At 38.3% G+C, this 12,058-nt stretch overlaps 1 protein-coding gene across 1 annotated transcript in view; it reads left to right on the top strand.

Moving 5' to 3' along the window:
• The first annotated feature begins 623 nt into the window (after window positions 1–623).
• The window catches only part of PDE3A (phosphodiesterase 3A), a 320,464-nt gene continuing 309,029 nt past the window's right edge, over window positions 624–12,058 (top strand). Inside the window, exon 1 of the mRNA XM_012447662.3 lies at window positions 624–1,934. Coding sequence (XP_012303085.2) covers window positions 975–1,934 — 960 coding nt within the window. The 5' untranslated portion in view covers window positions 624–974. The remainder of the gene's footprint in view (window positions 1,935–12,058) is intronic.

Raw genomic sequence — 12,058 nt, forward strand, 5'->3', positions numbered from 1 at the left:
CTGCCAGTTTTATACAATTTTAAGCAGTCGTCTCCACTCGTTTCGTTTGCAAAAGCGCAAATCACCACCAACTTTGCACCAAAAAGAAGTGGTGGTGGTGGTGGGGGGGGGGGGTGGTTATTAAAAGAAAAACAAATCTCCTTCTCCCTTCTCACCCTCCCTTTCCTCTCACCCTCCCTTCCTCCTTTGCTCGCTCCTTCTCCCTCCCTCCCTTCTGCGGCTGCCTCTAGTCTCTCCGTCTGTCTCTCTCCGACGGGACTTAGCAACTTCTAATTTCTCAGCCCCTTTTTTATTTTTATTTTTTTCTTTTCTATCCTTTGCCATGAATTGGATTGACAGAGGCGGGGGAGGCTTTGCTTTCTGCCCCAGGGAATGGCGATTCGCGTCCTGGGGCCATGCCGGGGAGAATCGGCCGAGGAGAAAGAAAGAGTGATAGAAAAAGAGCTGCAGGAAGGAAGAGAAGGGAGACCTCCATCTGCCGCGGGCTCGGCGCGCTGCAGCGCAGCGCGGAGCTGCGCCTCGGAATGGCCCGGAGCCCGCCCTGCGCCCCCGGCTCCTCCAGCGTCAGCGGCTCCTGCGCGCGGGATGCATTGGGCAATTTTTGAAATACTGAAGTAGGAAGAGACCCCGGAGGACATAAGTTGGGGGTGGGGGTGGAGCCGAGAATCTGTAAAAGATATTCAAAGAGATAAAAGGGGAATCCTGATCGTTTCTGCCCGTGCTTGCTTTGAACTTGAGCGTGCTAGCTTTTAACTTGAAGAAGTCTCACTGGAGCATCTAGCATTCTCCAGGAGTTATTCGAAAGCTGAAACTTTCAGTGGATTGTGGGCCTGAGGAAAAGAAGGATTCCGAGGGTGGAACTGGGAGAGCGTGCGGTGTATCTGTGTGTGTGAGCGTGTGCGCGCGCGCGCCTGTGGGTCGGGGCGGGGGCGTCGGGGGACCACTAGGAATTCGTGAAGAGGGCACCCCATACCATGGCAATGCCCGGCAACGCAGCACGAGTCAGGGACAAGCCCGTCTACAGCGGGGTGAGCCAAGCCCCCAAGGCGAGCCGGGACTGCCACCTTCGTGCGGACCCCGCAACGCCGCGCGACTCGGGCTGCCGTGGCTGCTGGGGAGACCTAGTGCTGCAGCCGCTCCGGCGCTCTCGGAAACTTTCCTCCGCGTTGTGCGCGGGCTCCCTGTCCTTTCTGCTGGCGCTGCTGGTGAGGCTGGTCCGCGCGGAGGTCGGCTGTGACCTAGAGCAGCGTAAGGAGGCGGCGGCGGAGGAGGAGGAGGAAGCAGCCCCGGGAGCAGAAGGGGGCGTCTTCCCGGGGCCTCGGGGAGGTGCTCCCGGGGGCGGCGCGCCGCTCAGCCCCTGGCTGCAGCCCTCGGCGCTGCTCTTCAGTCTCCTGTGTGCCTTCTTCTGGATGGGCTTGTACCTCCTGCGCGCCGGGGTGCGCTTGCCTCTGGCCGTCGCGCTGCTGGCCGCCTGCTGCGGGGGGGAAGCGCTCGTCCAGATTGGGCTGGGCGTCGGGGAAGATCACTTACTCTCGCTCCCCGCCGCGGGGGTGGTGCTCAGCTGCTTGGCGGCCGCGACATGGCTGGTGCTGAGGCTGAGGCTGGGCGTCCTCATGATCGCCTTGACTAGCGCGGTCAGGACCGTGTCCCTCATTTCCTTGGAGAGGTTCAAGGTCGCCTGGAGACCTTACCTGGCGTACTTAGCCGGCTTGCTGGGGATCCTCCTGGCCAGGTACTTGGAACAAATCTTGCCGCAGTCCGCGGAGGCGGCTCCAAGGGAGCATTTGGGGTCCCAGCTGATTGCTGGGACCAAGGAAGATATCCCGGTGTTTAAGAGGAGGAGGCGGTCCAGCTCCGTCGTGTCCGCCGAGATGTCCGGCTGCAGCAGCAAGTCCCATCGGAGGACCTCCCTGCCCTGTATACCGAGGGAACAGGTAAGCACTGTCAACTCCTCTCTCGGCTTTTGGGGAAACTTGAAACACTTGGGAACCCGCGCAGAGTGGAGAGAATCAGAGCGCTGGGAAAGATAGCCTAGAAAAGTGGTCTAACTTCAGAATTGATAAGAAATTAGCAGGTTTTTTTCCCTCTCTTTCATACAGTAGTTTTATAACCTGAACAACCGAAACACGGCTGAGTAATAAAACTAGATGGCATTTGTAGGGTCTTCCTCAGCTGGGCCAAATTTTTAAATCTGCTACACCTGGTGTATGGCTTGTCTACTTTTTAAAGTACTCTCACCCTTTCCTTCCTTAGCAGAAATTTTAGAATTAAGTTTAGTTTTTCAGGCGTGAATGATTTTTTTTCAACACAGAGATTTTACTAGACTTCTGCTTTTTAAAAAGTAAAATGTCTTTTTAATGAAATGATATTAAGTATTTATGAAAACCAGTAAAAAGATTCTAGAGCAAAGCAAGCCATGCTTGAATGTGAGGAATTGATACTTTCTGGTTTTGCAGTAAGTTTTATTTGGAGAGACTTCAGCTGATGGTGCCCAATTTGTTTTTAAATATAATTTAGGGGCATATATTATTACATGCTAGTGTGTTTTGTATCACAAACTTCAACTTGGGGAATAATATGAGTGCACTTTAGAATTGTTCAAAATTGTCAACTGCGCTTTAGTGTCAAAAACAAAACAGTTCTCTTTAGTATGTGCATACTTAAGTGGATATTTATAAATTCAAATGGATTTACGCAGATTTTAAAGAAAATACTAATTTGGGAGACCATTTCTAAGATTGCTGGAGATGTATATCTTCCTACAACGTGGGAGGAGGAGAAACCTGGGATTTTAAGTGAAGTCGTAAATAAAACTTTAGTCAGTTTTGGGGATGGGTCTCCTTATTATCATTAAATGATTTAAAACGATAAAATAGTTGCTATAAAGGGCATAAAAGAACAAATCCCAATTTTTAATGCATACTGTAGCTGAAAAGGCATACTGAGGAGAAACCTGGGATTTTAAGTGAAGTCGTAAATAAAACTTTAGTCAGTTTTGGGGATGGGTCTCCTTATTATCATTAAATGATTTAAAACGATAAAATAGTTGCTATAAAGGGCATAAAAGAACAAATCCCAATTTTTAATGCATACTGTAGCTGAAAAGGCATACTGAAGTGTATGCCTCTCTATTTGAAGCAGATTTCTTCACCTCTCTAGTTGAAGTGGATTTGACACTTGATGGGGAGGAGGAGCTGGTTGGATACAGCAAGTGGAAATTTACACTTTTCCCATTAAATTTATGCCTACCTATGGTACTGTTAGAACAACTTTAGAGAGCAAGAGAATATTCTAAGACAAAGTAGGCTTTTTCTTTTAGGGTTATTCTGTGGATAATCACTTGGGTATTTCTAAGATATAGCAGTCACTACCTGGTGTGGGTGGCTAGTTTGTTTCTGAAATGGAGTTGATTACACAGATCTATGGTTGTTTGACATTATTTAGCAGAGTAGATGACAGCATCATAGTCTCTTTATTTTAAAGCAAATGTAGTTATTTACTTTTGTTTACATAAAACAAATATTTCTTGTGTTTAAGTGGAGGAGAAAACAGGCCACTGACTGATACTTAGTTTTATCATTATAATAAAGTAAGTTATCTGTTTGAGGGTAAATTAACCATTTTGATTTCTTTTCACAGTTATGGGAGACAATGTCTTTTAAATGAAAACAACACAGCTTTAAGTATGTTCAGAATACACTATTCATTAACTTATAGGGAAATGTGATGTGACTATTGCAAAATTCACAACCATAATTTCTAAGGAAAATCTGGGGCTTAATCTCCAATAACTTGAATCCAAATTTTTAAATGTTATATTAACATTCATAAGTTAAGAAATTAAGGGTGGATTTAAGCAAAGACGGCGGTTAGATGAATTAACCAGCAGCGTTAATTAACCCACACATTTTTATTGGTTTTCCCTGGTTTAAATTGATAAATGGAGAATTGGAATTATCTGCAAAGTTATCAAAATAAGCATTGCATATTTAATGTTTTGCTGATTAATGCTGTTGGAAAATGCATAATGGCAATCTAGTTCTGTAATTTTCTTTGGTCACTTTTTTTTTTGAAGGCTGTATTAAGGAAGATTATTCTAAAGTGAGAAACTTTATGTCTTATGGTTGGTAGAAAAACAAGAATACATTTAGCAGATATTGAGATACTTGAAGTTTTAATGAGGCCATGGGTGAGTGGGTGAGTGTGTGTGTGTCACTGAAGACTAGTTTTTACATATGACCCATTAAAAGTTGTTTCTGAGCATAATTGTGGGGAGTGGGTGGAAACTAACGTAGAGTACTGTCTTATAAGATAGGACAGTATCTCATACACGTTAACCTTACTGTGTGAAAAGTTCAGGAGCTACATAGTAAATGGCTTATCTGTTTTATCATAAGGAAACAAACTTCTGATGAAGGGTGCAAAGTGTACCACTGTCATTTGCATACTTTATGAAGTTAAAAATCAAAATAAGTATAAAATAAGCATGTAACACTCCCCTGAATGTCAATCAGCCTTTTTTCTGAAGAAGTGTCTACTTTTGACTCAAGACAATACTCATAGGCAACAAGTGAATTTTAAATAGTCATTTCAGAACTTAAAAGCACAGTCTGTCAGAGTCCTCTTGACAATTTATTTGCACTTTGCTCATTGTGAGGTTTACAGGTGAGAGAGTTTCATCATTTTCTTCTCTGTATGAATGGCAGTGGCTGGTTACTTATGAACTATCCCTCTTCAGTGACCCTCAGTTCTAAAAGTGCAAAGAGAATATATGATAAAATTCTCATAAGAGAAACCAACTGACAGATACATGTTTCTCTCTCTCTCCCTTTTTTCCTTTCAAGAACTCTAAGTCTATAGCACTGGTGTCTCTGAATGCAAGTGAAAATATCTTTATTCTCAGGAAAGACAAAGTTTATAGTTCTTTAAGCTTTAAAGAACTATAAAGTTTGTTTGGCATTTAGTTTAGTCCTGACAACCCAGTGTCCGCAGTACTGAGTCTGATTTTGTAGATGAGTGTGTCAAACTACTTTTCTGGCTGCCAGTGTTAAGAAGGCAAGTGTCTGTTAAGGTGTGCGTATCTTTTCTAAGTGGACTTTCACATCCCAGAGCAGATATGTCTCTCTCAAATTACCACTGTGCCCTCAGCCCCAAACGTGGGAATATACAGAGGTACCTAGACTTTCTTGGACTATTAGATATTATGCATGATTAATGTGTTATTTTTTAATGTAAAATTTTAGTTTTTCTTTTTTTTTTTTTTTGCGTGGAAATTTTTTTGAAGGGGTATCTCTCCATTCTCTTGGTAAATAAAGAGATATAACTGGCTACTCATTCCTCTCTAATTACTGAGACCACCTTATACATTCACTTTTGAAAGATTTCAAACCAACGCAATTTTATTTTAGTTACCTGTTAAGAAAAATTTAATATGTTGAATTGTGGTTTCAGATAAACACAAGGCACATGACTGTCTTCATTAATGCATTTGTGCCACTTAATAACAAATTTTTTTGTTATAGATACAACATCATCCAGAAATATGTAGATATATACTTTATATTATGTAATTAAAAACTAAAATTAGTTATCAAAAGAAGAGTCAAGTTTTTTATTACCGATGTTAGAAACTTAAGTAAAAAAGCAAACAACAACAAAGCAAAAATAGGAGACGTGGGTATGGTGTTTGATGGTTGGCGCAGGATGGGAGGCATTGTTATTCTTTGACCAAAAACTTGCTTATTCTCAAAATGTAGAATACATTGTTTAAATCCAAAATGTCTTTGAATATAACATATAGCTCAAATTAGGTAAGTTTCAGAATACTCATGAACTTTAAATTGTAGCTTCTACATTTCAGCAGTATTACTTAGTTTATGGTGATTCAAAGAGCAGTATAGATTACTTATGACTTGATGACAGAATTGAAATTGATTAATGTCAACTTCTGAAAATACTGAAAAAGGTAAACAAGATTTCTTTATCCCTTTGGAAAGGTGAAGGAAAAGAATTTTTTTTGAGTGGAGGGACAAAAATTGTGATTTTACTTTGTGAATACAGATATTTAAAGCATAGTGAAAAACTTTTTAATGTGACATAAATAGTCAGTGAATCTATATAAATTTACAGAGGCTGGAAGGAGTGAAAACAGTAATTTTACTCTTTCTGCATTGAGTCGAAAGTGTAAAAAGTTAAAACTGTAGAACTGAAAGAAATGCTGTGTATGCTGGGCTGTCATGTTAATTAAATAAACAACCAGAACAGTGACTCTGTGTATGAAATACATTTTGAAAAGCCTTGGGGGAGGGGGTACAGGCAGGCAAGGGTGAGTGACACTGGCATGAAAAAACATTCATTCTATCTTCAGTGACATTTGTGTGAATTTGTTCTATTCTATTAGAAAATTCAGATCTGAGAAATAATCTCTTCAGAGTGCTAGTTGAATAAAGCCTTTGCCAAATTCAATTTTACTTCTATTTTAAGCAAGTTCTCATTATGTCAAGGTGGGATGTTTATAAACCTCAAGATTGGAAGTATGCCTATATATTTTAAGATTTTCCATTAATGTAATTTATGTCAGTCAGCCCAGTAGTGTCAATGTTGACTTCATTGAAAACGCGTGTTATTTTATCTATCCAGAGAAAGAGTTTGTTTTGGGATTAGGATGGAAGTTGTATTTTTGAAAAAGAGTTATTGTTGCGAGTTGTACTGTCCTGGACGTGTGAAGATAATCAATGCAACTATTGTATTGTGCCTTTGCATTGGGCAACGGGGAAACGTCTGATGCTTCGGGAAGTGACGGGTAACCCTACAGGTTTATGGTGAATTGTTTACTTAGTTGCCATGTGTCTCCTCTTCAGTGGAGTCTTCCTGCTCTGTTTCTGTGTGGTGTTCATATCTTCTAAAAAAAAAAAACCCTCAAATTGAGATTAAAAAATGTATGCTTAGATTCTGCATTCATGTGTTTAATGAACCTCTGTGAAATAATTCTGAAGACCCTCAGAAAGTCCAGTCTCCTATTCTTGTACTAAAGATGTGTTCCATTAATGTTGAAATGAATATAATTCCTCTATATTGAAACTTGAATCCTTTTGGTAATTACCTGTATATACTTTCACGATAGGTAGTATTTTTTATTAAAGGAGTTTTTGTTTGTTTGCCAAGGTTACTTGGCAATTGTTTTAACTTTGAGAATGTATGTTTGTGCTGTCATCGATATAAAACACACACATTTGATCACTGGGAAAAAAAGTCTAGCAATTTGCCTGAGTTGTAGTTTAGAGGAAGATGTGTTGAATAACAATTGTAAAAAATATTAGTTGGCCATACCTGTTCATTGTGAATGTATACCACTGTTTTAAAAGAAGATGCTACCTACAGCTAATGTTAGCCATAAAAGCCTTTGGTCAATCAACCTATCAGATCTCAAATCAACTCATTTTATCTGTGCATTAGTCCTTGTGCTAAAAATCATACAAATAATATACAAACAGATGTGACACAGATCTGTCTCTCCAAAGTTTAGAGCCTAGTGAGAGTAATGAAACATGAGCATGAGAAAAAGGGAAGTCAGTGAAATATCTAAAGGACCTCTTAGATAATGCAGAAATGCGTATGTATAATAACTTGGAGGAGGCGTGTCTGGGAGTGTGTTGTATTTTTGTTGTTGTTGTTGTTGTTGTTGTTGAGACAGAGACTCTGTGGCCAGGCTGGAGTGTACTGGCACAGTCTCAGCTCACTGCAACCTCTGACTCCCTGGTTCAAGCTATTCTTCTGCCTCAGTCTCCTGAGTAGCTAGTATCACAGGCACGTGCCACCACACCCAGCTAATTTTTGTATTTTTAGTAGAGACAGGATTTCATCATGTTGGCCAGGATGGTCTCCATCTCCTGACCTCGTGATTTGTCTGCTTTGGCCTCCCAAAGTGCTGGGATTACAGACATGAGCCACCTAGCCCGCCCTGCAGCAGGTTTTTAAGCTGGCTTCAGGACTCATTTATCTCTTCTCTGAAATTATATCCAAAACTTCATTTGTTCATTCTTATGGGCAAAAAGTCTTAGTGTCATAGATTTTCAGAAGGTCCTCAACACATAAATGGTCAAACATAAATGGTTTAGATTTTAAGCAACTTTACATTTTGAAGACATGGAGAGTATTTTTTGAGATAGAAATTAGTTTACTATACCTTTACAGTCTGCTCTGAAACAAAAGTAAAATATTATTGGATTTTGGACATGTTACACTTCAAAATAGCACACTGATTGATTGTATTTATGTTTTGAGTTGGTTTATGACTGTAAAAGCTGGTTGCTATAATATTTTCAATGCTTAATTCCATAAAGGGTGTAGTTAGAAGACTAGAGGCAGTCTGATTTTAGAGAGAGGGAAACTGAGAGTTAGCTAAATGTAGGTAGATAGCCCAAGGCAAGATGGCTGTTGTCCATTTCCTCTTTGACTTGACTATGCTGCTGGGGAAACAGAGTAGGCAAAGAGTCAGGCTGGTAACTTTAAGCCTAGGTATCATTTGTAATTTTACACATGGAGCCAACTCTAAATTCTCATTCAGAATTAGAAGATTGAGTAATCAGATTGAGTGTCAGATGTGTAAATAACACAAAACTTGTTCAGCCCCTACAATGAATTTTCTGGTCAACAAATAGTACCAGGTAGCCTCTGGAATGAATTATTCTTGACGTTGTGGCATATATGAACATCAGTTGCACTGAAAAGTCTAACTTTGTGGAGTTTTATCTAACAAAAATATTCAGCAGTGGCTTAAATATTGAATATTTTTATTTTAGATTTTCAATACATTGATTTTTGTATGTTCAGGATTTCAAAATTTAAGGCAAAACATAATCTGTGAATCAGTAAGGCATTTCTTCATTAGCAAAAACAGCTGGCAATTTTTTTTTATCTGTTATTTTGCAGCATTTCCTTAGAATTTCATTACAATATAAGTAAATAGGATATAATATCAGAGGAGGTCATGAAGAACATTGCCATTTAGAAGATGGAAGGCTATTGGAGCAAAGTCACCAACTAAGCAATGTCTGTGTTTTTTGTTTGATTAGAGCTGTCATTTATTATTCAGGAATCTGTGAATGATTATTAAAGCTTTCAAGTATAGCCAGTCCTGCTAACATAGTAATAACATTACTTTAAGGATACTCATTCTTTCATCCTGAGAAGATGACTGGTTATAAAAGGTACATGCTGTTTGCTAAGGTGTGTGTGTGTGTGTATGTGCACATGTGTACCTGTAGGTGCATTTATGATGCGTGGGTGTGCATGTGTGATTTTCCCCTGCCAGGAAATTGCTTTGGTTGTATCAATTTGGTGAAGAAACAGTGTCACCCAGTGGCTTTGATGAAAACAGTCCTGTAAACATTATAGATAAAGACTGTCCAGTACAAATATAACCCAAGCCTTATATTTGATTTTGTACTTTCTAGAGGCCAGACATGCACAAGAAACAGGTAAAATGAATTATAATAACATGCTTTATTTAACCCAGCATATCATGTCAACATGTAATCACTGTAAAAAAAAATACTTTGCATTCTGTTTTTTTGTAAGTCTTAATATCTTGTGTGTGTTTTACACTTAAAGCACATTTCAGTTTGGCCTAGCCCCATCTCAAGTATTAAATAGATACAGGTGGCTAATAGCTACCATATTGGACAGTGTAGCTCTATATTTTAAAGATTTGTAATATTTGAAATACTAATGTTACCTCTTCAGTTATAATGGAAAATCTTTGTGGATTTAATGATAACACTTAATATACAGTCTTTAAAATTTTATCTGTAATCTTGATAGTTCATTTTTGTGCCACTCTAACGGTTGCCAAGTCGATTTTCCTTTTTTCTTCATTTCACATGATTGCACTTATTTTAAAACACGATTATTTTAATTGAGGGGGGAGATTTAGCAGAGTTCCTTAATAAAAGACCTTTATATTAACCTGATTTATAACAGTATCAGTATTTCCAGTTAATTATGAATTTGCCTTTTGGAGTTTGGTATGTAACAGGGATTGCTTATGGATACACTTTGAATACAGTACATGTTCATGATGATTAGTCTGTAATTGGGTTATCTAATGTCTCTTTAGAAATGAAAGTGCTTATGTTTGTAGTGCAGGTCATTATCTTTGTGACTTAGGAAACTAAAAGTGACAAACCTGCTAGTAGCTTTAATGGATGAAAATTATAGCAGCGTCTGTAAAGGGCTGATGACTTTTCACTATTGCTTATATAAATACCACTTTCATGGAAACACAATGAAATGGTTTATTTTGTGTATAGAGTGGATTGGAGATTTTGATAGTGTGAAAATTTTAAACTAGAAGTGAGATTAGGTAACTTTTGGAGCCATTTTCTGAGTTCACTCTGGTTTGCAATTTCAAACTGATTTCAGATGAAAAAAATCTGGAAATTTTTAATGTCATGTTCTCTCTATCACCTTTCCTCAGACTATGAATTCATTAACAATAGCCATAATTCTTATGCTACATCAAGAACTAAAGAGAAAATTATATATGACATTTTCCTTTATATATAGATATATAGATTAACTTTTTTAAGGACTATTTATTTTGTGTATAATGTTTATATCTCTGTGTGATGCTTTTAGTGATTAGGATAAGGTATGTTATTTATCTTTACACTGCAGATTAAATATAGATTTTTTATGATACATATGTATATTTTTTACTTATTAGGAATTCTAAAAAGGTCAAAAGGCACTAGAATCATGGTATACACAGAAGCACATTTGGATGAAATGAAATAATGTGGACGCCGGCTCACTTCTGGTAAAGCTGACTTAATTTAGACTTCTTGAGGGAGCTAGCTGAAGAATGAAATGTCATTGTTACACACATCTGTGGCTTGAAAGAGTTTATATTTGATTGTATATAGTCACTATAAGCTCTGGCTAATTTTGAGGTTGATTTAAATTAATATAGAGGTTGTTGTTTTTTTTTTTTGGTCAGTCTTTCTCCGTTCTCCATCTCTTATCTACATGCACGTTTTATTTCATTTTATTTTCTTTTTACCTAATAGATTCTTCTTCCTCAGAATGTGTTTAAAATTTTAAGGAATGCCATCCTGTCTCTCCCAGTACCTTGTTAGAATACTGAAATAATTTTATGCAAGAATCTTGTGGTTTGGTTTAATAGGATTTTAGTAAAAATTTTCCATCTTGAGAAGTAGCTTAAATAACTGAATATTTATGCTATGTTTGTGGCAAGTGTTTCCTCCTCTCCAGGTATAAACCACTTAAGGAGACCTAATGGAAGTTTGAAGTCATAGAGATATTATTCAGGGGGGAAATGTTTACTTTTGTGGCAACTGCTATACTGCTGTGTGGAATCAGCATCCGTAGCCCATTTTTAAGCTAGCATGAACACAAATATATGAAATAGTTTTTATTTTTTATCATATCTTAGAGATCCACTGCAGAAATGCTCTTTAGTAAGCAGTATTTGTCCTCTTGGTATGAACCATCTCCTTGTTTGGGGGATATTATTTTGGGGTCCAGCCTCAGCAGCAGTGCCCCAGGAAGTTTGGAAGGTGGAGAGCCTGCTCAACTGCCTATGCTGTATTGAGAATTTGCTTTCTAGTCTCAGGAACTAAAGAAGTCAGATTCAGATTAAGACAATTTTCATTACAGAAGGAATCAAATTTCATTTAGAAAATTCTGGCCCAGTGTCTTGCTTATTGTAAGTGCTGGCTGGATGGTAGGAAAAATGGATGGAAAAGAAATAAAAGATTTTTAACCTGAAATATTTATCTCCCCATTCTCCTGAGATTGAGGTAGTGACTAAATTGATTTAAGGAAATTTCTATGGAAAGAATAAAAGAAATAGACTATCAACAAACCTATAAATATTCATTTTTAATATGATGTTTGCATTTTCGTTACTTAATATTTTCTTGCATATGTTATATAAGGTGTTGAATTTGCCTGTGTCCTTACTGGTGGGAAATCCCATGTTCAGAATGAGTCCTAGATATTTATTTTTAGCTCACTCTCAACTGAAAATAACCAA

The sequence above is a fragment of the Aotus nancymaae genome, unplaced genomic scaffold (genome assembly GCF_030222135.1).
Source record: "Aotus nancymaae isolate 86718 unplaced genomic scaffold, 86718_ANA_hifiasm-v0.15.2.pri h1tg000016l, whole genome shotgun sequence".
Classification (NCBI taxonomy): domain Eukaryota; kingdom Metazoa; phylum Chordata; class Mammalia; order Primates; family Aotidae; genus Aotus; species Aotus nancymaae.